The 25,350-nt window shown below is 44.3% G+C and overlaps 2 protein-coding genes across 5 annotated transcripts in view; both read right to left on the minus strand.

The window, feature by feature from the left end:
- COL12A1 (collagen type XII alpha 1 chain) overlaps positions 1-5,569 on the minus strand; it is a 100,905-nt gene extending 95,336 nt beyond the window's left edge. For 2 of the 4 annotated variants that reach the window (XM_071548620.1, XM_071548622.1), the window contains exons 1-2: positions 5,201-5,569; positions 2,523-2,630 (exon numbers count right to left, since the gene is read on the minus strand). In XM_071548620.1, the coding sequence (XP_071404721.1) occupies positions 2,523-2,595 (73 nt within the window). In that variant the 5' untranslated portion in view covers positions 2,596-2,630; positions 5,201-5,569. The remainder of the gene's footprint in view (positions 1-2,522; positions 2,631-5,200) is intronic. The other 2 variants (XM_071548623.1, XM_071548621.1) reach the window with 2 other exon arrangements.
- Positions 5,570-20,273: 14,704 nt separating this feature from the next.
- On the minus strand, positions 20,274-25,050 carry COX7A2 (cytochrome c oxidase subunit 7A2). Its single transcript, XM_071547832.1, has 4 exons — positions 24,941-25,050; positions 22,804-22,893; positions 21,331-21,415; positions 20,274-20,491 (listed from the first exon to the last, which is right to left on the minus strand). The coding sequence occupies exons 1-4, from the start codon at positions 24,956-24,958 to the stop codon at positions 20,433-20,435; spliced, it is 252 nt and encodes an 83-aa protein (XP_071403933.1). The 5' UTR covers positions 24,959-25,050; the 3' UTR covers positions 20,274-20,432.
- Between the last annotated feature and the right edge of the window lie 300 nt (positions 25,051-25,350).

Consider the following 25,350-nt stretch of genomic DNA (forward strand, 5'->3'; position numbering starts at 1 on the left):
AAAAAAAAAAACTAAAAACAAACAAACAAACAAACAAAAAAAACCACCACCACCAACAACAAAAAACAAAACAAAAAAGATTCAAAAGACTGACTGACTTGGGGACGAAGGGAGGATAGTTTTGCCACAAAGCAATATGAAAGTTGGAAAAACAGACTAAAAGACAAATGTTCATAGGAGAAAGTCAGTTCAGCAGATAGAATTTAAGTTATAATGATACCAGAACTAAAGTAATATCCAACTTGCAATTTACAAAATGATGCAGAATTGAAACACAAAATTAAAACAGTACAGAAGATTGATTTTTTGTACAGTGAAAACAAAAAAACGCACTGCAAAAAGCTCTACAAAAGGAGTTCCTACCACAGCATGTCCTAAGGTACTCCTAGTTTTGAATCTTCATTTTCATCACAGTTATTCCTCATTCCATTTTCAGCACCATGATTTTTCACTGCTCTTACTTCAAAACTCTGAAGTTAGAAGAATTTTCTCATAGAAAATGAATCACCATAAACTAGGTATTTCATTTAATAAATATTCCTGAGTGCAGTCCTGGCCAGGACTGCTCTACAACTCTCAAGATCAGGCTTTGTCCACTCTTCTGCTTAGCAATAGTTCATCCTCCAACACAGGATCTAAACAAGCTTGGGCAGCTTGTCTGGCAATGTGTCTAGTTTTATTGTTATAAAATAACTGTGTACTATTCCAAATGCATTTTTGTAGCTTTCTTTAACAGCACTGAAGCTGGGACTGGTTTAGTCTACACTATAGCTAAGTAAAACACCGCTGCTTACATTCAGAAATAATATACTCCATACATGTAATCAAGTAGTGCAGGACAATAGCAACATTACTCCAGCTCTGAGCAAGCTCCCTCCTAACATAGGGAAGAACACACAAACACATCCACTCCCTTCCTCCATCAAAGCTGTAGACTTTCTCTGCTTTCTCTGGCATGATGGTCCTGCTTTCAAATGCAACTCTGAAATGACTTCAGATGACCTTTTTTGGTTCTTTAGCCAACAAAAACTCAGCACAAGAGGAAGGCAGTGGGCTGATTCTCTCCTAGGGTGACCAGACATTGCATTGCAGACAGAAATGCCATCTTTCTCCAGAAAGATGGCACATCTGTATGTGCCAAGCAACCACCGCTGCCAGGGGGCAAACACTGCCAAGGCAGCTCTGACACCCCATGCTTTTAGTAGCCATCAGCCAAGGCGACCAGGTCCAGAGACGCAGGAGCTTGTGGCACGCAGGTCACAATCAGGGAATTTCTTTCAGTTCAAGACAGAAAAAGGGGGGAATGAATTATCAGATGCTGGCTTCTGGCTTTTTTTCAATAAATCCAGGGGAGTTTACATGAGGTGGTTTGGTTCACCCTATGATGGAGTCAGGTCCCGGAGGTCAGATCAAGTCATTTCAGTGCAGGACGTTTGGCCTCTCTGTTGCCCCTGGCAGCCACCACTGGCAGAAATGCTGAGACTACAACCAAAGCCAAGCAGCTCATACTGATGGTGCGGGGAAGGTTGTCCTCACAGTTGCTGTTAATCCACTGGGGAGCAAATGTGCCCAGGCCATGCCATTTCAAGCCACACTGTAGCAAGTGAGGTGGCCAAGATGGGTCTCCCCTGGTCTTCATCCCTTAAGCTGGAGGCAGGATGATGCCAGGACCAACCTGTGCCTCAACCTCCAAAGATGGATGGGCCAGGGCCAGAGGAGGATGAAGAGGAGGAAGGCCTCTTTGGAAGTGACAATGCTGCATGCATGGCAGAGCCTTGGAGTCCCAGCCACTACAGCAAGGCCTGGCCTAGCCTTCCCTTCAGCAGTGTCCAGGACACACGTCATAACAATGGCAGCATCTCTCCAGGCATGTTTCCCAGGTCAGACCCTCCATGGAGGTCAAAGTGTCCCTGAGGGAGGGTCTGGCCACCCCAAGGCTTGGCCGGGGGTCGCCCCGCCGAGCAGGGGAGGCCGATGCACCAGCAGACTGTTGGGGCAGAGACGCAGGGTCCAGCTGGACAAAACACACAGGCGCAGAGAGCCAGACTCTGTTGGAGCATTTTATTTCAAAGCTGTGGGTTGTTGGCTGGTGAGTTTTCCATTTCCTCTCTCAACATTACTAAACGAGCCCAGAGAACCAGCCACTCTTGGTCCATCAGGGGGGCAGCGCCACAGCCGTGCTGTGCCGGGCTGCCCGCCGGCAGCAGCAGCAGCAGTGGCTCCTCGGGGCGCTGTGCCCACCTGGCCACCTCGGCTGGCCTGTGTCCTGTCTGTGGGCAGTGTGGACAGCACACCAGAGAGACAGAGAGAGGGAGCTACAGTCCGGCTCACTAGCCGGGAGAAATAGAGCACAGAAGGAGCTGGGCAAGGAGGGAGAGGTGTTTCTCTGAAGGAGAGAAAGAGAAAATGCGAAGTAGTTACACTCAAAAACAGAGAGGGAGAGAGCTGGTAGCTCAAGGCTGGCTGGAAGGATTGCTGGTCAGCAGGGCACCGGGGCAAGGGGACAGGGAGGGGAAGGTTACCTTCAGCCTTGATGGAGGAGAGGAAGGCGGCTGCACACAGAACAGCGACTGCCGAGCACAGCGCTGTCTTCATTTCTGCCCTTTCAGATCACAACAACATGAATGAATCTGCAGTGATGGAGAAGGGGGGAAGGGGGAGAAAGGAGAAGGAAATGATACATGTGGATTAAAGGATTGCGTAGGTGCATTCATGAAACATAAAATATACAAACCACGGATTTCACTTTGTTCCCATATCCCCAGCCCCCACCCACGGGACCAGGTTGAAACCTCTAGACTTGAAAGCTGTCCAAGACAATGAAAGATCTGTATGACTAACTGGAGAGTCTCGCCTCACAATAATGTGCCTTTTGTTGCTGAAGTTTTTCCAACCACAGTAAGCACATGAAGCTTTAACCTCGTTAGGGTTAATTTGATCAGGGAAGCGCAGTGAAGACCTGTGCCTCCACACAGACGGGAGCCAAAAGGGAGCTCCATGACTTCATCACTGAATGTGATGATAGCTAATTCAGAGGTCATTCCTGCCTTGGATCAACTAAATGTCTCTTTCAGCTGGGATTTTATTCGGCTCCTTTTTCATAACTGTTGAACCACTTAGTTAGCTTTGTTTTAGTGGTCTCAAGGCAGTTTGGAAACTGTAATAAAACTTTTTTTGACGGGTTCTGCCTACGAATGTGCTATTCTTCATTTCTTGAAAGTCTGAAATAGGTTATACAGAAGTGTGTTTAACACACAACTGAAATCTGACACGTCTGTCTAGCCATGATGTTTCAACATCTGATAATTCATTTACATGTCCTGAGAGAAAATAGATTTAAAAGACACTATTAAAAGCAGACAGGCAAAAGAGCCTCATAATCACTGTAGGTTGTCCAGCAAAATAGGTGGGATCAGGCCAAGTTAGCAGTTCTTAATTGCAAGCAGCTTCATAACTATATGCTCTAGATCATGTAAAATTATTCCCAGTTACTCCAGCAAAACTTCCAAATTACTACCTTGTCTAAGTAAATGCCAATATGAACAGTCCACATCACATATTCATCTAAGTGTTTCTAAAGTTTGAGATTTTCTATCTCAGTAAGTAGGGAAGGGGTAATTTGTCTCAATAAAGCCATAAATGCATCATATATCATAATTAGGCTGGAGAAAAGAGAATTCCAAAAGCAATTAGGCAACAGATTTTTATCATGAAGCTGCCAAGAGCAAAACAAAAGAAAAACACATATATCATTAGGGAAAATAATATTCAACTGAAAGGGAAAATAATATTCTTCTACTATCTGGAGAACTACCCAGCAAGGTACATCTAGTGGACACTATGGAAATCCAGGAATTTCCCAGTTACTGACACTGATCTTAACAGGCTTCTTTAGAGCAGCTGTATATACTTATCTTAGCCAAATGCCTTTACTGCACATGAAAATACCAAGAGCTCAAAGAAAACCTAAGCAATGGTTTCAGTCCAATGACAGTTCCAGAGGGTAAACAGAAGAGTAATATTGACCATAATGACTCCCTGACACTAACACAAGAAAGGCCAGGGTTAGAATTAAATTGCCCTGAAATCTCCAAAACTGTATCACTGGTCTGCGTGGGAAACAGCTGCCCCGGGAAGATCTACAGCAGTAAGTTTAAGGATTGCCTAAACTCAACGCAAAAGGACGTTTTGTCCTGGAAATCTTGTGCATGCTTTGAGTGCCATCTTTTGATCCTTTTGAAGAGCAACAGAAATTAATCATCTCACAAAGGCATCTAGGAGTTTGCTATTGCTGCAGCTCTGCCGTTTTTGTTTCATGAAATACATCATCTCAGCCAAAGAATTCATTTGCCCACCCAGAAATACTCAGTTTCCTTCTCATGAACTTAGGTGTGTGGAACAAAGCCTGGAGGTGGCAGAGGAAAGGTCCTCTCACTGGCTTGGTAGGAACACAACAGACTTTGGTCAGGACTAAAGGTTTTCTCACTGACCTTTAGAGACCAACTGGGAAGAGAAAAAAAAAAACACAAAAAACCTAAACACGGACTTTCCCAGGTCCAGTCCAATGTCACACTAATTCAACCTACGAAACCTTAGCCAAAGCTCTTCCAAACCACTCAGTGCCCAATATTTACCACTTTCAAGAAGAAAATAACGTAAACGAAAAAAAAAAGCTGGAAAAAACCACTACCTATCAAAGGCATAAAAAACTGGAAGCAGAAGAAAGCATCACCGGCAGCTGCACACACAAGGGAGCAAAGCAGGAGCCTGCCAAAGCCGCAGCGGTAGCGTGCCTGCAGGCGCGCTGAGCGCTGACAGCGGGCTCCGCCTGGAGCCTCCGGCCGCCGGGAGCCTCCGTCTGCGGGACACCGCCGCCTCCCTACGCATTTCTGCGCGGGCCGGCAGCCCACCGGAGCTCCCCTGTGCCTTCCCCGGGGCTGACAGCCAGCAGCCCTGCGGCGCTCTGCCCTGCACCTCTCCTCCGCCCGCCCGGCCGCACGCCGGCAGCCGGCTCTGACATGCCCAACGCGCACACACACGCTCCTTCCCAATTCCGTGCCAGCATCCAGCCCGGCGCTGCTAACCCCAGCCTGAGGTGCATTAGAAGGGGCTGCGTGTGTGCTGCGTGGGACAGGGCGGGTTGTGGGGGCTGGCGGCGAGGAGAGCAGGTGACCCCCCGCTCCTGCGCGGGCACACAGACCTTCGGGGGTGGCCGCAGGGTGCCGGGGTCGGTGGCGGGACAGCTCCTCCGGCGATGACTCCGGCGGTGCCTGCAGCGGCAGGAGCCGCAGCAGTAGGACCTGGATAAAGGGAGGAGGATAAAGGATGAAGCTCCGGGGGCACCTTGTGGAGGGAGCAGCAAGTAGCAGGAGCGGCGAAGGAGCAGCAGCAGCAGCGGCAACAGCTGAGTGCAGAGGAGGCGCCTCGATTACTGTAGTTCCCGATGCGAGTGGTCTGTCTGGGAAGACTTGCCTTCTCCAAGTGGGAAGAGCCTCTTCTCAATCTGCTACTTAATAGAGGGCTGTTCCCAGCTCTCAATTTACCCTCGTAAGCGGTTACGAAACTGTAGGGAAGGTGGACTGCTGCCACCGGGTGATATATGCGCTGCTCTGCTCCAGCAAGGAAGGGGATCCACTTCTGGAAACTGGCGCATACCTCCGCGCATTCCTGCGGCATGAGACGGGCGGCCGCCGCGGCAGCGCGCCCGGAGGCAGGGGCCCGGCCCGCCGCCCCCTCCCTCTACTAGGCTTCCCAAAAAGGGGGAACACGGCAGAGCAGTGGAAAAACTGAGTCTCTGGGCACGGCTTCGAGGGACGGCGGCGCGGAGGGTGTCCCCGTCGCCCCCGCGGCGTGCCCACTCGCCCTCCCAAGGCTGGGGCTGACCCTGGGATAGTCTTGCAGAAAAGCGCGGGCGCTCCCAGTGCCGGGGCGAGGAGCCTTGGGGGCAAGGGGGATTTAGTCATTTTGACACAGGTGTGTCTGGCCTCCACCCTCTGCAGTCGACATGTATTAAACACACACTCCCCTCCGCCACATGGGTGTTTCGCTTCGAGTAGAAAGCGCCGCGGGAGCCAGAAGCAGCCCGTGGCAAAGTGGGCAGATAGACGGGGCACACAGCCCCACAGACCCTCCCTCGGACCCTGTGGAAAACCCGCGCTCGTAGTCCGTCTGAAATTCGGTGGGTTCCAAAGGAACTGCACCTTCCAAAATCGGGCAAGCTCGTTGCGGGACAGGCTCCGGGAGGGTCTCCCATCGCTTGCTCCCGGGAGCCTTCCACTGACTCCTGGCGTGCCACCCGAGGGGTCAGGTCGTCCAGCGGGCCTCAGACAGGGTTTCCCAGTGGCCCCGCGCCAGCAGCGGGTCTGCTCCCACACCGGTGAGGAAGGGTATCCTCGGTAACGCTCTCGAAAGAGGTTCGTCTAGGACTCCTTCGGGATAAAATATGGGATGTCGCCGTCCCCGCGCAGTGGGTCCGCAAATTCGGGATGCGGATCAGAGGTGGACGCAGAGCGGGGACAAACAGGGAGGGAGAAAAGCTGCGGTGTTCCGCGAGCCGCGGCCCCGCACCCGCCGCCGCACGGGGCCATCCGCGGTGCGGGAGCGCCCCCCGGTGGCGGCGGCGCGCAGGAGCGGCGGCCGACATACCGACAGACCGTCCGTCCGTCTGTCCGTCCGCTGGGCCCCCGGGGCCGCCGCTGTGGGGACAAAATGGAAAATAGGCCGGGAAGGGCGGAGAGAGGGAGAGACGGAGCCAAGCTTCATCGCGGAGCTTAGGAACCCCGCTCGGAGCGGTGGGTGCGATTCCAGGGCCGCAGTGTGTCCGTGTCGGCTCCGTGCACGGCGTGACTGGCAGAGCCATCAGGAGAGGTTCCAGCTGGGGTGGAAGTGATCAATAGCGGAGATTAATATTTTACCAGGGGACGGCTCCTGCGCGCACTTCCGCGGGACTGGGAGATCAAGAAGCTGTCAGCAGGAGGGCTTGTGCCTCCTGAGCTTCATTTCTGTAACAGACTTGTCATCTGTATGAGAACCCAAATGCTGAAAGAAAGGGATAACCAGAAGACATGCACTGACATTTCCAGACACTGGAAGTGAGTCAGCTCCTCTTTGGGACACGGCACAGTTTCAGCTGTCTGGTATTGATAGAATGCGCTTTCCAAAAGCAACATCTCTGCTGCTGATAAACTTTCAAATACTCTTGACCTAGTAACCTCCCTTGCCCAGTTTTTGAGTTGGATTTTCTCTTTTGGCATTTTGGCATGGGGAATTGAATTTCTTCTTATCCAGATCTGATATGTAAAAGCAATATTTCTAAGAAATAATACTTTTTGAAAATTTTAATTTCCTGAATGAATGCACCAAGAACACCAATATAAATCTGGTGTCAACAATAGTTTCAGAAGAATGAATATCATGGATTACAATTAAATATCCTTCCACAGGAAGTGAATTAATTCAAATGAGGTAATTTTATCAATTGTACACTGCAACAGTATTTTTTTGCAGTTTACTGTAGATTTTTTCCATCATAGGATAATCAAGATCTTGTGTTAATAGTTAAAATCAATTAATGCAATTAATGAGGATGGAAGAAAATATGCATTATTCTAGTAAGGTTAAATCACTCAGAAGAATTATTTTAAAATATTTAAATAATTTGGTGTAAAACTATGAATGTATTTACATGAGTGAAGACTTTGAAACCAATGGGTCTCTCAGGGGTGCAAGAATCCCAGAGACTCTTCCCCTACAGGCCCTCAGATGCTGCTGAGGGGACTATTTCCTCTTCCTCTCAATTGACCAGCTTTGCTTAATTTCTTGGTGTGAAATAAGATTCAGAGCTGGCAAGAATAAATAATTCATCAAGGGCAGAAATATTTTGTCCTTATCTTTAACTCTTTGTTCTACCATTCTAATCATGCTTCTCCTAAGATCATTAACACATAAAATACACCATCAAATTGTGTGTGCTCCCATACATCACAGTAATTAAATGGGTTGTTTTTAATCACTCTGTTGCTATGTACATTCATAGTCTGAGTACACAGTATGTGATGCAGAAGGCATTTCTGAAATGCATAAACATTTACTAACACTCTCCTGCCTGATTCTTTCTTAGACGAGTGTTAAACACATTAAGACCATTGCACTCCAGCTCTGTGTTTTCTCTAAGCCGAATGCACTGAAACAGTGACAAATTTAAATACAAAAATCAACATTTTAATGCATATTTATGCTTTTCATAATATTATCCATTGCTGGTGTAGGTATGTAATATTGCAGGTAACCAGGAATTTCTGAAAAATTTTGAACTGGTTTTGGGTCTAGAGTAATTCAAGCAACTCCCTCTTTCTGGCGCCTTTTTTTTTGTTTGGTTCTTTTATTTTGTGGGGTTTTGGGGGTTTTTTTGTTTTTTTTTTTTCTTTTGTTACCTCAGACTGCATTGCCAGGGCAGAATAAAACAGGACATTCTGTAAACCTTGAATATTGTTTCCATGTGGCTATCACTCTAGATTTGGCCTCCGTGTCTTCCTGACAGTTGCATCTGCTTTACATATGAATATAGTAAATGCATTATTCATATGAATATATGTATTTGAATAAATGTTTTGCATAAAGCAAGAATTTAAAAAAAGTGTCAGCTCTTTGAACATTAAATAATATATAGATTAAGCATTAACTGTTGCACAGGCAAAACTGTGCCTCTGCCAGTGACTTGCCTCCATCTAACCGGCAAGTACTTTACTGGTTGGAGTATCACTGCATCTATCTCTACAGTGTATCCAAATTAACACTGTCTTAGTACAGTTATTTAAGAGGCCCATTCATTCCTTGAAGCACAATGCACAGCCTTTCCACTGTATTTTTTATTCCCTATTAAGTCAGTCATAAAACTAGTATTGCATGGTATTATATCTGCACCCATAAAATGCAGGACAAAATACAGCCAGCTGCTTCCTCCAGACCCTGCCTTCTCTGAGAGATTTCTAGTCAATGGAATGAGAAGAACTCTGTCTGGTGTTTGTTTATTTGGAAAATTTTGTTTCAGAGCTGGTATTCAGAGATAGTACTACTGATCTCTCATAATGAGGACTGGCTTCTTATATTAGCAGAGTTCAGAAAGGACTGGTTCTACCTGAAATTTACTTATTTAGTGGAACAACTGTGAAAGCAGCATCCCTGGAGAGTGTGACAGCCATGAAATACTTATCTGCCTCACCATGTATGTTTTCATTAGCAACTCTTTGTTTCTCTAATTTGTCTAACTGATTTTTCCCATCATGTAATGCTCCAAAAGTAAAAAATTATTGTGGTTCCAGATAAGTAGAACAGGAAAAGTAAATAAATCATTCAAAAACAGAGGTATAATTAGAAAAGAGCTGATCTTTTCATGCAATTTGGAAGTCTTCCAAAAGCCAGTTAATTTGTAGACAGTAATTTTTTAAAAATATAGATCTTCAATACCAAAATCGGAAAAAAATAGATGCAACCACCTTATAGTCCACACAAACACAATTTACACTAAAACATTTCTAAATAAGGTTGCTTTCTTTCAAAGAAGTTGGTTAATTATTTCATGCCAGAATGCTGCTCTATTCAGGAAACATTACTTAATAAAGCCAATATAAACGTTGCTCAATTAAAGAGGGCAAGAAAATAAATTAACTGAAGACAGTGAGTTCAGTGTGATATTTGTCAGGTATCACACTGTTTTTTAATGTGACCACTCCTGTAATAGCAATGGACTAGCCACAAAGAATTGCAAGTGCAGATCTAAGCATTCCTCTTCTTCACCTAGGTGAGGGGTCCCCGGTGAAAGAATGATGATCCACTGAGATCATCATTCTGACATCACTGAGAAAACCCATAATTTTAAAAAATCAAAACATTTTTTAAAATCACTAACCATTCGCTGCTACTTGCAGAACATTATAATGCAGTGCTCACTGATTACCTAATTGGGTTCAATATCTGCTGAAAGGTTAATAGCCGTGGGTTTCTCTACATTTGGTAACCTTTCAACTATTTCACTGCAATTACTCCTTACAAATGAACTCATTATATTAATCAGCAACGGAAGTCTGAAATGGGGCAGTGCCAAGCTCTGAATGGGAACTATTTTATTAATTCTTCTTAGTCCTTCTATATATTAAAAAAAATCAATCTGTATTGTGACAGCTGGGTCTGTGTAGGTAGTTTTATGGAGAAGAGAAGCTTGTTTCTGAATGGACAAGGTATTCAAAGGTATTGAAAGTTCAAGCTGCATTAGCTGAGTGACCTGATCTTTTTGTTGCAGACAGTGAAATAATTAATGATGGGGAGAATGTTAAGATTGAATACCTTGTCCTTAGGCCAGCTGCTGATGCTGTCTTTAACTGCCCCAGACGCACAAAAGGCATTGATGATGCAGAGATTCCCCTGACTGAAGAACAGGTTGGAGGGAAGCTCTCAAGGGAGAATAATCAGCTGGTACACTTTATCCCAATGTGCATCTTTCCAAGGTTTAGAGGATTTAAAGGTCAGTCCCAAACTGTCAGGTCAACAGGACAAACACTCAAAACCTTAAGCATTTTAACAAGTGAATCTGATGATAATGCTCAGAACCATAGCAAATGATGCTGGAAAACATCATGAGAGGCTATTTAGTTTATCCCCTGTTATTTCAAGTACCCCCAGACTTCAAAGAGAAACACTCCATAACATACCTAGTACTAACAGCATACTTTGGGGAACTGTTTTGTAGTGGCTGACAATAGATAATAACTGGTTTTAGGTGAGCTGCAAGTTGCCCGTAGTTGGACTATGAGCACTGCAGTCAGAAATAAGTTGGATTGACAGAGTAAGAGTCTATACTTAAGTAAAAGGGAAAATTATTTAATGGGGGGAAAAAAACCAACTACACCAGAGAAGCTTGTATCTTTGGATCACAGAATCACAGAATGGCCTAGGTTGGAAGGAAATTTAAAGATCATCTAGTTACAAATCCCCTGCTTCCACAAAATAGTCTCATTTTAGTGTGAAAAATTGTTTGCTTGACTGGTGACTCTGTAAACTCTCAGCCTGAGAGCAAAGAACCTGGACTGGAAGATTCCTTCCTGCCTGTGACTGTCAGACACAGAGACCTCACCAATCTTGCTAAAACCCCTTTTGCTGTTGGAATATGTCTGCATTTGACAGCCATATAGTTTTTTGACCCATTTCTAAATTTTAGTGGGGGTGGACTCCATGCTCATCACCATCCCTGCTCTGCAGTCTCCCCACCTTCCCAATCTCAGCATCTTTATAGCCAGACTGGCAGGTTGTAGCATTCATCACACCTTTTTCCTTTCCAAGAGAAAGTGCACAAGAGGCAAAAACTTGGACTAGGACATAGCCAGTGAATGCATCAGGCCCATGGATATGGACAGCTCAGATTATACATACTTTCCTGGGACCTATGGGGCTCTAGCATCTGCATGTCACCTATCAGAGGTGTTGATGTGCACATGAAGATTTGGAGGGTTTCTAATAAAAAGAGTCAGGCAAGAGCTTCGCTTGCAGGCATTAAAAACACTGCCTAGGTATCACCTGTCAGGACATTTATGAACTCCACACAAGCTAACTTTAAAAAGAAAATCTCTTTCTTTTGCACAAGTCATAATTGCCTAGTGACTAAGGAGTAAAATACATGGAACAAAAAAATGCAGATTTAAATCAGCATTTCTTAATGCAGCCTTGTGGCTGCTGCTTCCCAATATGTTGAATGCTGACAGTTCCAAATACCAGAACATAAGATTTATTTGGATTATAAATAGATGTTGCCCTGTGTTTCAGTATCAGAACCACTCTGTTGTGTAAACAGAGAACTATTGGCTTTTGTTTCTACTTTTAAAGGTTACTTGAAAGCTCCCAGCTACTCTTTGCTGACAGCCTTTTTCACCTGTTGGAGTTGCATCTCTCTCTCATGTATCAACAACCTCTACAGCCTGCCGAGAAGCTTCACTTGAAGCTGTTAAAATATCTCCTCTCATATGCCCTTTCCTCTGTCTCTTGGATGCTCTCCAGCTGGCCTCGCTACTCTGTAAGTTTTAGCCACCCCGGTTAAAAAACATGTCTTGCTTTTGGCGTTGTCCTGATTTCTGCATATATTTCTTATGCAGAGAAATGTTTTTGCTACTAACTCCAGTCTCTCTTACTTGTTTCACAAAAAGAACCTCAAACAAAAACTCAACCAACCAATCAAAAAATTAAAAATTCATCTGCTCAGGATTTTTAGCACAAATTACACTCTGAAACACTACCCAGGTTCTCTCATCTTTTGCTATTGCATTTTCTTGAGTGTAAATGTTCAGCTGGTAAATCTGACCTGTTCCTCCTTTACTCTCTGCCCAGTGCCCTTTGAAATGTGTTTGGGGGATTTCTTGTTTAAGGCACATCCCAACATGGGGCTTTACTACATTATTCTCTTCTTCCCTTGCTAAGAACAGCAGCAGCTGCAAGATGAAGTCCCTTTATGCTGGGACCTTATTTTCTAAAAAACTGCAGAATCTGTTTGTCTAACCTCCAGAGAAGCTGAGAAGGCAGACAGGCTGTGGACTCCTTGATATAAGCCCCACCATCACAGCTTTGACGCTTGATAATGTTGGCTGCACCTATTGCTCTGTCCTGCATTGTCACCTTAGCTGGTATTTGGCTCTGGGTTATTATACATTTATTGCCTACACATGAGCCCAGCATCTAAACTTCTACAGTGGCTGATGAAGACCTGGTTAACGAACTCAGCAGTGCCTGAAGTTTGTCACCCACTATCCACAGGGCTTGGCTCAGCTGCTTTCACATTGGGCTCTAGAGCTATTTGAAGAGTCCTGCAGTATCTGAGATCTCTTGTGGACCTGCCAGGTGGAGACCAGGACCCACACATGCTGACACACCTCAATCTGTTCTAGACCACTTAGGAGGCAAAGGCGGGTCCCCAGTGCCGTTTTGCGTGCCACAGGCATCCCGTTAGTTCCCCACTGCTATAACACAAGTGTACAAGTCTCCTGCAGGTCCCCTACTGTATTTTCCAGCCCCCAAGCAAATGCCTCAAAAATAGACTGAGATGGCTGAGATAGCACCCAAGTTCAGGCACTGGATTGAGCACTTTCATTTTTCATCTCTGGTACTTCTGCCAGTCATGTCTTTTGCTGGTGCCAAGATTTGTAGTCTGCTCATGTAAATACTTACTTAGCAGGAACCAGAGTGAGACCAGCAAATGGGCTTGATGCCGATGAAAGGATGTTTAGACGGTAGTGATTTCCAGGTTCTACTCATCTGCTTTTCTGCTTTTGGATCTCAGACCCAAACAGAGAGGTACAGATTGTGACAGAGGTTTCTGCCTAACACTGTAAAATACGACACATGCAGCCCAGCCGTAGAGCTGATGTCTCTTCTGCACCACCCCCAAGTTTTGTGACTTTCTTCCACAAACTGCATTTACACCCCAAAATTAATTAAGCTGGGGAAACCAAAAGTTGTGGTTCCCCTCTTCTTTCCCCAGAAATCTGGTCATACACTTGAGCACTATTTCCAGGAATAATAAAATCCTCTCTTTTTGTTGTAAGATTTTTTTCTATTTTATTAGAAGATAATTTCTTGGTATTGCTCTTCTGAAGCATCAGGCTATTTATGTAAATGTCAGAATATGGATTTAGCAATCTAATTTAGGCATTCCATTTTGAAAATCTCAGTCAAAGGGAGAAGGTGTGCTAACCTCCCTGTGCACTGCGCTCCAACGCTGTGGCACAGTGGTCCCAGTGCACTGCTCCACCAGGCACATATTAGCACACTACACTATATTTAGCAATATGTGCCCTACTGCTCCTAAGAGATGACTGAATAAACCTTGATAACACAGTTGGCCTGGCTCCTTTGGGACTTGTAACTTCCCACTGAGCAATGGAGATCATTAAAATGTTTTAATTATATAATTCCCTTTTGCACAGTGCTATGATAGCTAAGATTCCATGTGTGTGTCAGCTTTTCCATTATAAACTTCAGGTCCCAGAGCATTAGTCATCCAGAGTAAGTGCTCATGCTGAGATGAAACAATGTAGAACCATTTTGATATTATATGAAGATATATAACTCAATTACACGTTAGTTACTTAAAAGTCCTGATGAAATCACAAGCTCCCCGTTGGAACCCTGCAGGAACAGAAGCTGCTCACAGTTTTTGGGAACAAACTGTCTAAACAGCTGTGACAAAGTCTAACTGCACCAAATCTCCCTCTCTCCTTTTATTCCAAAAGGCATCTCTGAATATCTGTCAATCATATTACAGTCACATTGATGAGGATGATACTTGGAGATTTGCATAGAGGAATCTTAATCTATTAATAAAGTAGGAAGATTTTGGACAGATCACATACTTAAGATCCTGCACAAACCAGATTTTTTGGCTAAAAGGGAAAACTTCTGTGGTAGACAGGAATCTACAAGTGAGAGTGTTTTGGGTTTGGGGGTATTTTTGCTGTTTCAGATACTGTTAAAACTGGGCTATGTCTTTTTGGCCCTGAGAAGTCCTCTATAAAATTTTAACCCCATTTACACATTTAAAGTATCTCAAACACCTTACTGTACTTTTCAAGGAAAACATTCTGCTGCTGCACCTCGTGAAATCACAAGGATCTGTAATCTCTAGGTGAGCTTCACAAGCAGCCTCAAGAAGAGAGTTATTCCTCAATACACTTCTAACATCCATGATATCATTTTATTAGATTGACATATCACAAGACATTCTACTCTCTCTCGTTTTACAACTCTGTTAGCAAACATGTGTTGTTCATAGAGAAAAGAGAGCACTTATGGTGCAATATGCTTTTAAAGCTATACGGTGACCTTGTTAATTTCATACTTAGTTTGCAACAATTCCATTTAGGAAACCTTAATTTAGATAACTTTAAAACTCTAGGCCTCATGTGGTATTTCCTATTGTACCTCCTTCCATGTTCTAGTATATGTAAAGCTTAAATATTACTGGATCTTACCTGGTCATCACTTCCAGTTTATTTCCATGCCCACCAAAGAGGATCTTGCCTTTTCTGCAGACAGCAGAGACCCTACTAGGCAAGGCACAGACACTTCCACAAATGAAAATACCAAAGCCACTTAACATAACATTAAAAGAATAAAATACCATGAAGGGAGAGGGAAGATGGTTAGATGAACCTGATAAACCAGACAGAAGAGAGGAAAGTCCTTATGTTTCAGAAAGTTCACATCAGTAGATTGGGAACTCAAAGAAACACATAAGCAAAGGACAAATTCATCCTTTTTTGGCAGTTTTCTCTAGGACACAGCAGGCTATATGCAATGGAAGTTAATGTTTTGTGAGCTCAGTGGACTACATACAGGTACTGGTATTCTTCAGGGATCTAAAACCAGGACTGCCTGACTTGGGAACTCAATGGGATAATCCCCTCCCTCAAGTACCTCCTCAGTCCCTGAGAATGAATTTGGTTTGTCACAAAAGTTATGAACAGGCATCCCAGCCAATTTCCTCTTTTTGTGAGGACATGTCTTTTTGAGAAAATAGATATGACAAGTGTGTTAGTTTTAGATGTTTTTTGGGGAAGGCTGTGATCAGTTCGTCTAATAGAAAACCTGTGAATAGTAACAGCAAAAATACATCAAGGCAAGTCCAAAACATAAATCACAGACTGTATGTATGTGCTGCCCACTGAGTCTGAAGACTTCAATACTTACATTCAGGAAAAGTACAGTCCAGCCAAGAGACTCTCCTCAGATTGTGTTTTGGGACAAGCCATTATTTTTACAGCAGAATTAACAGAGTACTGAAAAAAATAAATGGAAAGGCTCAGCCAAGTTAGATTAGAGAAGGTGGTGTTATTGTTAAAAGGAACTTCTTTAAAAAAATAATCACACAAGCATGCACATGAAAAGATACATTGGTTCTGACTTACTCATCCCCTAAATACTTTCTTTAGGGTCAAGTCAGGTTGATCAGATTGATTTTGCCTCTGAAAGTCTGATTCACCCTAGCAACTATGAAGGTTAACCTCCAGTTCTGATATGTAACAGAATTGAGAAAGAATGGGAGAGTAAGGAAGGACAGCATAATACAAAAAGTGCCAAAAAAAAATTCATTTCGCTTTCTCATAATTCAGAGCAGTGATAGCCAAGGTGAACAACATTAGGAAAGTGATATTTGTACTCTGGGATCTGGAAAAAGAGAAAAAAAAGGTACAAATAAAATCATATACTTAAAAGATCTCCTTAGTGTTTTCTTTTTACTTCTGAGAGTTTCTGAACTTCTCCATGGTGTCTTTTATAAAGTCAATGCTGTGCTACTGTGTATTATTAGTCCTCAGACTTTTACTGGGAAAATCTTTGTGTGTGTCAAACTAATTGGATCTATACATATATTCAACAGCCAAGAAAATGTAGCCCAGGGCACCATTCCAAGAGTTGATATTCTAAGCTATCTTCCAAATGGAGAAAGTAAAACATGGTCTGTACATCTGTAGTCTCAGAAGGGATTGTGGAACCTAGAACTGCAGTACTGAGGATTTAATTTTCTTCAGTTTTGCCTGCATGATTATTATTTGAATAGTCGTTTCTCTTAAAGTAGCATGAACAATTTTTTTTTTCATTCTAACAAGGCTGGGACACTACTAAGCTTTCACAGAATCAGAATTGGTCAGACTGGAAGAGACCACAGGGAGTCATCTGGTCCAACCTCCCGAAGCTCTCTTTGTTCATCTTAAAAACACAGAAGTTTAAAAACTTAAATAATCCAAAGTAGAGTGGCATGGAAAGTTGAAGAGATGAAGTACTCTTGCCTATCTAATGGAAAATGTCCCCAAATTTGGGGGGGGGGGGGGATAATTAGAAAAATTCAGCTCAGTGGAAGCCAGGACAGTTTTCCCATATCCTCAGCTCCAAGACACTTTCCCATCCATAAAAGCAAAATATTAAAAAATGATAGCTACCATTTCTAGTAACTGAAAAATAAATTTTACATTAACCTGAAATAGTAAATAAAGTTTACATGAAATCTTTCGGGGGGAGAGATACTATGTGCATTGCCTAAATAAAAATCAAAAGTAGGACTGCAGTAAAGTATAGCACCTAAGTAGGACTGCAGTAAGGCATAGCACCTAACTCCGGAAAATAATGATTTAAAGGTGGCAATAATGAAGTGCTACAGTACTAAAATCAGACATGAAAAGTATACAGTTTTAGTACGTTAACTGCCAGAAGTCCATGACTTTTTATTATTCACCCTTTTATTCTTTTAAATTTATCATTTTTTTCACATTGGCAAGGAGTAATGCATATTGCTTATTTTCTGCTACTTGCAGAATACCCATAGGGAGATTGAAAGTAAGATTTTGAGATAATTTTAGCCCTAGAGAAGATACATAGCTCTCTTTCTGCATTTTTTCTAGAGACAATGTGGGCAGTATAGGCACACAGTTTACATCTGCTAACTTGGGATGTGGACATGCCTGCAACAAAATACATCTATAACAATGCACAGTAGATGGGAATTTCCCTGTTAGCTTTGTAATGCAGTCCCATAAAACGGTGCTGAGCAGCTGATTGTGGGTCTTGTTTGGTTTCCTCCTCCCGCTGCTCCTGCAGCTGGAAAAACCCCGAAGTGCTGCAGTCCCACGGATTGTGAACGCCTCCCTGCGAGCGCTCGGCAGCGGCACAGCGCAGTCCTAGCAATGCCACCCGCGTTTCTGCCTGCCTCCAGCTGCAGGGGACACATTTCACGGTTATGAGACCCAACTCTACCAGAACAAGATTTTCCCATTTGATATTCATTTAAGTAACACTTCTAGGCTCTGTCTATAAAGAGCAATTGCTTTGTAGCATGAAGCTCTTTTTCCCAGCCTGCATTTACCTACCCCCCACGCTCTCCCACCAGGGTTGCTGCCTGCAACACAGCTCACAGGCTGCTGCTGATCCCAGGACTCTCAGACATGGTTCAGTGCAAGAACAAGAACAGCTGCACGTTCTGCTTTGGTTGCACACACAAACACATATTTACTGCCTGGCTCATCACAGGATTTTTATAATTCAGACTAATTGCCCTTCTTTCAATATTGTTCATAATTCCTGTGGTTAGGAATGGATGTGGGCTTTTTACATATTTTGATCTTTGCTTATGCTGCCTTCCAGATGCCCATCACTTGGTCCACATCTTGGCAGTAACCCTAGGCACATGGTAGCAGCAGCCTTACCAGTGTCACAGAGAGCAGACTGATTGCTTCAATTCTGTGAAGTATAGTTTACTGTGCTGTGAGGTTTCTCTTCCTTGTAGGCATCAATGTTTATTTCAAGATAAGCTGTACCCCACTTCCCAAACCTTCTTCCAACACATCCATCCAGGCATTTCTTACTCTTTTTAGTCATGGAGTTGGCCAAAGCCACTCTCCCCCACTCACCTTTAATATTTTTGATTCTACTAGAGTTTTGAGTACACTGGCTCTTCTCTTCCACTTTGCTTCAAGTTTAACAAGCATACTCTGGTTCTCGAGGACAGAAACAAAAAATGATAAACAAATTAATCTACAAGTGGCTTAAAATAGCACTGCAGTGGGAGGCTAGATTTTTGAGCTCATTTTCACATTTGAAAATCCCACTGTTCCCTTGAGAAGAGAAACAAAAGAATTATTTTGATGAAATTGTTTGAGGTTTTTTTAGAAGCTGTTTGTTACAGAGTCAGTACCAGACTTCAGGCATAATAACCTACAAGTAGCAATTCAACAGGAAGGCTAAAAAGGCACAGATGCTGTTAGGAACATAAAACCTAACCAGGGACACACAGCTACAACTGGTTTTCATGATGATTTTTCCCAGTAATTGCAATAATCAAGCCAGTAAGAGGCACTTGGGTACCTTATAAGTGATTCTCATACTCACCAACTTAAAGATGCTTCTTAGAAGCATTTTTCATGGAGCAGGAATTTTCAGACAGTACTGCTACTTCAGATAGATTTTTCCTAAATACATGCCAGCAGCTTGTAGTTATTATTGGCTATCTCCGCCCAATTCTAAACCACAATAGAATTCATCTCCACCAAGGCAACAACAGATCTTCAGTTGCATTTCTGGTTGTCGGTATCACAGCAAGCTGGTAACTCAGCCACTGAATGAGGACAACTTCAGAAAGCATCATCATCAAACCATTACCTTTATCAGCCATCTGTTGTGTCTCTGCATACGCACAGAGCTGTCACACAGTTCTGCTGGCAAAACAGAGCAGGTGAGCACTCCTTAACCATGTTATTAACTAAGGCACATAACCAGCCTTTATAAGGTATAACAGAGAAAAGCCACTGAAAAGATGCAGGTGCCCAGTTCAAGTGTGATGACTTTTATGCATCTGAAGCTGCAGAGGACAGTTATCACCTTGGCATAATAAAAACTATCATCTTTGGATAATCAGGAATCAGATTCTTCTATTTCTAGATTTACCATAAGCCCCTCCTTGTTGGTGAGAACAAGGTCCAGCATAGCACCTCTCCCTGGTAATCCCTGTCACTTGGAGAAGTTGCCATGAATGCACTCCAAGAACCTCCTGGTTTGATTATGCCCTGCTGTGTTGTCCCTCCAACAGGTATTGGGGTGAAGACCCACATGAGGCCCAAAGTTTGTGAATGTGAGGCTGCTTTTGTCTTATCTATAGAGGGACTTATCCACTCAGTCTTCCTGGCTGGGTGGCCATAGCAGACCCCCACTACAACATCACCTGTCCCTGCCCTCCCTTAATCATGGCCCATAAACTCCTCATCCAAACCCAAGCAGAGCTCCATGCGCTCCAGCTGGTCGACATAGAGGGCAACACTACCTTGTCTCCCTTGTCTGTCCTTCCTAAAGAGTCTGCATCCTTCCATCCCAGCACTCCAGTCATAGGAGCCATCCCTCCACTTCTCAATGCCGCCACTGAGATCACAGCCCTGCAGGTGTGTGCACGTCTCTAACTCCTCCTGTTCATTCCACATGCTGTGTATCCATGATGAATCTGACTTACTAGGTAGAGTGCCTGGGATTCCTTTGTGCTGCTCTTCGGGTGCTTCTGCTGACCTGTGATCCCACTCCAGGCTCTGGGCATCTATAGCTGGCACTGACATCAAACTGAGATGAGGACAGGGATGGACTGAGGTTCTCCTCCCCTGGCAACCTTAGTAATAATCCTTTTGTTTCTCTTCACCAGCTTGGCAAGCCTATGACCAAAGATGCTCACACACATGAACACGATACAGTCCAGAACACCAAAACACCATGGAAAAACTGCTTTATTGATTGCAGTTAACATGTTACAATTAACTTATGATTCCAAGCATTCAGCCAGCTGCTTATAATAAGTATAAGCTGCCATTATAGTCACATGGAACTGGACAAAGAGATGTTAGTCACTGAGGCATCCTGAACTGGAATCATGCCTGCTTCTTGGGCATTGAAGAGACAATCAGATAATAAAGAGCATAGATCGTTCCTGAATTAAGAGACAGAAAAGATATTTTCAGATTAGCAAACAGAATTCCTTTCAGGTCAGCTTTTCAGTTTGTTACAGAAGAAATACTGTCAATAAACAGCTGCAGTTCAGACAAAACACATTTCCATACCCACGTCTCAATGTTTTGTTAATTCATATTTTAGAGAAAAAATATCCTTAAATACCTCTCCACAGGCTGCACAAAAATAAACAGGGGGAAAAATGTAGGGAGAGCCATGTTTGTGAAACCTACACAGACTCATAAGGTAATTGTTACTCATTCTTAAAGTAACTGAACTGAAAATTTCTTACATCAACATATTTAAGTTAGAGGCTATTACAAAATTATGTAACAAACAACATAAGGGTTAGATATATACACTATTATGAACCCTGGATATAATCCTGCTAGTTTTCACAGCATGCAAAAACTCAGTATCACCCAGTACTACGAAGAGTCATGTTAGTGAGAAAACTGATTTACATATGTGTTATAATTACATTTTACTTCTTTTCAGAATAGACTTTCTAAGTAGTTCTAGTTTTCTGTAACATCATACATGAATTCTGAAGGAGTATTCAGCCCACAGTACTTAGTCTAGAAAAAAGCCATCTAAAAAGCTGAACTTGGAAAAAGCACAAATAACAATATGTCCAAATATGGGGGTTTCCCTTTTCTACCTGCATTTTGTATGTTCTAAAGAAGTTCCAAAGGAACTGTGTAACTAATTTAGAGAGAAAACACCAATCATGTTGAAGATTGTATCAAAGAAAAAGTATTTTAATATTAGCTCATTGAGAATTATACTAAAGCATAAATATGTCAGTATCAGCCTTACCAAACACACTTAGACCCATGGTGGTTCTATACAACAGAGCATCCTTTACACCACCTTTAAGATGCACTGGGAGGCCATTATCCTCCTAATGGAAAAAAGTGACAAAGATAAACTATTTAAATACAGTTCTTGAAATATCATGTTAATACAACTAAAATTACCCAGAAGAAGAATTACTTCCAACCCCCAGAAGACAATGAACCTTATTTAGATCCCACTTTGTCTTGAAAGCTTTCACTCTACTATCAGGTGATCCACTCACCCGGGGAGTATAGTAAATGATGTGCACAATTCACTTCCAAAGCAGTGACTGGCAGATGCCTAAACACATCTGACACCAGTTGTCAGCCCTCTCAGGTGCACAGATGTGATTACCATCCCTAGAAACTTCCTATCCAGCACATTTAATCCCGGGTATAGGGAGCAACAAAGGGAGAAGTCCATACTGCCACCTGGTGTCACACAGGAAATTGTTTTGCTCCACCTGAAGTAAAAGTTCTAGGCACCAAGATCCCACAATCTTTACCCTTGTCAGCAAGTTCACACTGCTCTCTGGAATTCAACCCAGGTTCCAGTGCTAGCGACCTGCAGCCCAGCCCAGCTTAACTTGCTGTCCCACAAGAAAGGAATGGGAGGAGGAGGAGATATGCCTAAGGATCTCTGCCAGCAGAAACAGAACCTCTGACCTCATCCATCACCAACATCCTGCTTCCCCTTGGCTCACAATGAACACCATGCTCCTTGGGCAGTGTCTCAGAAAATTGACTTTCTTTCAGGGGAAAGGAAAGCAACAAGACACAGAAACTCTTCAAGTGGGCCTTCTAATATATTTTGTCCCTTTCACATCACTGAAGCCCAGTCTATCCTCAGTGTGAAGCTAGACTTCTGGGTTATGGCTCACAGCTGGGAGAACACACTTGAATGTTCCCTGCTTTCACTAGTTCTTACTCAGTGGCATTATCAATAAGGAACAGAGTAATTCAGAAATTAGTTTTAAACATTCAGTAATTTTCTAGGAATGAATCCAATCACAGTTTTCATAACTCAGCAATACAGTAATAGCCCTCATTAAGAATTATAGGGCTCATCTATGAGCTAAACAGCTGTAAGATTTCAGGCCTAACTTTTCACTGTATTTTTGTCCTCTCATTTGCTGTTTATCTCTATTCCTTCTTAGGACATATTCCTCATCTCAACTAATTTCAGCGTACTTCTGTCTTTGTACATATGAGAAAGTCAGGTACAAATCATTTCTCAGGGTTAAAAAAACCCTGAAGAGTGAACAAGCCAAGTGTGCAAATACTTAGTGTCTGTAGAAAATAACTGCTGATTACGAGGACTATAGTCATACAACTGATTTCAAGAGCTTTCTTCATATGTAAAGAGGAGTCTTACCAGTTCTTTAGAAATAAAATGTATGCAATTATGGTCTACTAAAACTTTGTTATCTACTAACATTGTTCAACTCAGTACCTGAAACAGCTTCTGATGCTCAGGAACTCTGTTTTCAATCTGCCTGCGTGAAGCAGTGCTTATGGTTCTCTGGGAAATCTGGCGAAGAGCCTAAAATAAAATATAAACATTGTTTTAAAAACGGTGACATTTTTCATCTCTGTCCACACTGGGTAGAAATTGTATCTTTTAAAAGCAAGATAGAAGTGGAAGAGACAGAAAAAAAAAACAGAAAGCATTTTAAAAACAAATTACCAAAACTTCACCAACACCTGCTAATTTTGAATTTAGCAAGTCTTTCAATAGATTGTAAAGGACTGTGTTACTGGAGAGGCTGAGGGAGCTGGGGTTGTTTTGCCTGGAGAAGAGGAGGCTCAGAGGTGACCTCATCACTGGCTAGAACTACCTGAAGGGAAGTTCCAGCCAGGTGGGGGTTGGTCTCTTCTCCCAGGCACTCAGCAATAGGACAAGGGGGCACAGGCTCAAGCTCTGCCAGGGGAAATTTAAGTTGGAGACCAGAAAGAAATTCTTTGCAGAGAGAGTAATCAGACATTGGAATGGCCTGCCCAGAGAGGTGGTGGATTCACCATCCCTGAAGGTTTTTAAACTGAGATTGGACGTGTCACTGAGCGCCATGACCTGGTAAAGGGACTGGAGTTGGACCAAGGGTTGGACTTGATGATCTCGGAGGTATTTTCCAACCCAATTGATTCTGTGATTCTGTGGTTAACTAAAAAGGAAAAACTCAGGAAAATTACTTTCAGTATGATAAGATTTATGCATCTGCAGCATAACCTTCACAGTTAGCATCCTTTGGGGGAAATCTCGGCCTGTGCCCCTTAGATCACAGTCTTAGGCACCACGTTCTGCGTCTGACTAGTGAAAGAGACAATAAGATTTACATCAAGAATTTTGGGGAAAACAAGAATCATACAATCATAGAATCAATTGGGTTGGAAAAGACCTCCGAGATCATCAAGTCCAACTCCTGGTCCAACTCCAGTCCATTTACCAGATCATGGCGCTCAGTGCCACGTCCAATCTCAGTTTAAAAACCTCCAGGGATGGAGAATCCACCACCTCTCTGGGCAGGCCATTCCAATGTCTGATTACTCTCTCTGGAAAGAATTTTTTTCTGATATTCAACTTAAATTTCCCCTGGCAGAGCTTGAGCCTGTGCCCCCTTGTCCTATTGCTGAGTGCCTGGGAGAAGAGACCAGCCCCCACCTGGCTATAACTTCCCTTCAGGTAGTTCTAGCCAGTGATGAGGTCACCTCTGAGCCTCCTCTTCTCCAGGCTAAACAACCCCAGCTCCCTCAGCCTCCCCCCATAGGACTTGTGCTCCAGTCCCTTCAGCAGCCTTGTTGCTCTTCTCTGGACCTGCTTCAGAACCTCAATATCTTTCCTGAACAGAGGGGCCCAGAACTGAACACAATCTTCTGAACACTGATCTTCTGTCACGGCTACAGTTCACCTGTGAGCCCCCAGCACGGGCGCTTAACCTTCAAAGGGCTGAGGAGGCACCTACACCCCATCCCACACACCGCTGGAACATCCTGCCGTGTCCTGAGCCGGAATCAGTTTCCATAGTCTGATCACGCAGGTCAGGCTACCAAAAACAGTGATCTATATATAATTCTTCCGCTGCCGCAAAGTCTGCCCTCGTTAATACGTCAAGAGCGAAAGCGAAGAGCGGGCTGTAGCTCTAAGCTGCCGCAGGAGACTGAAATGTTACAGGTTAGTGACTTAATCGGCCATTTGCAGAAGCTGCGGATGCCAGCGGGCTCCTTCGGGCAACACGAACACCTATCGCTTCCCGCAAAATTACCACCGCTAAAAACGCGGGCACGGGGCGGGCAAACATCCAGGTGATGCTGGCTGCAAGGAACGGGACAACACACCTCCAATCCCGAACAAACACGCTATAAAATATATCTCCCTGGAGACGGGCTACCCGAGACCCCCCTGACTCAACTGCATCCCCCCGGGTCTCCAGAGCTCAGGGCTACACGGAGGGAGCGGGCTCCGACCTGGAGGGCAGCCCCTTGCCCGGAGCCCCGCGGCCCCTCCGCAGCGCCCGGCAGGGGGGGGCAGCCACCACGGCCGAGGCAGCCCCGCACAGCCCCGGCAGCCACGGGCTGCCCTCCCCGGGCCTCACCAGCACGTTCCGCCACATCGCGCCTCTTGGTCCTGTCACCTCCCGCCGGCAACAAGGGCAGCGGAAGGGGAAGCGGCTCCCCCGCCCCCGCCGTCACCACCGAGGCCGCGGCCGGAGCGCCGCAGCGCGCCCACAGCGCCGCCACGACAGTCCGCCCGGCCCGTCAGCGCCTTTGAGCGGGAGGCGGGTTGGTACGGGCTCTTGTCCCGGGAAACAGAGCTGAGCCCGCAGCACCTGTGGGAGGAGCGGCTTCGTGTCCCGGGAAGCAGAGCTGAACCCGCAGCAGCGGGAGGGAGGAGCGCTGATCGCCCAGGACTCGCAGGGCGTCCGCCAGCAGCGTTTCGTCACGGCACAGGGCGCAGGCCGGGAAATGCGGTGCCGCAGGATTATGTGCTGCTTCCCGGCCCTCA

Source organism: Pithys albifrons, chromosome 2, assembly GCF_047495875.1.
Source record: "Pithys albifrons albifrons isolate INPA30051 chromosome 2, PitAlb_v1, whole genome shotgun sequence".
Lineage (NCBI taxonomy): Eukaryota > Metazoa > Chordata > Aves > Passeriformes > Thamnophilidae > Pithys > Pithys albifrons.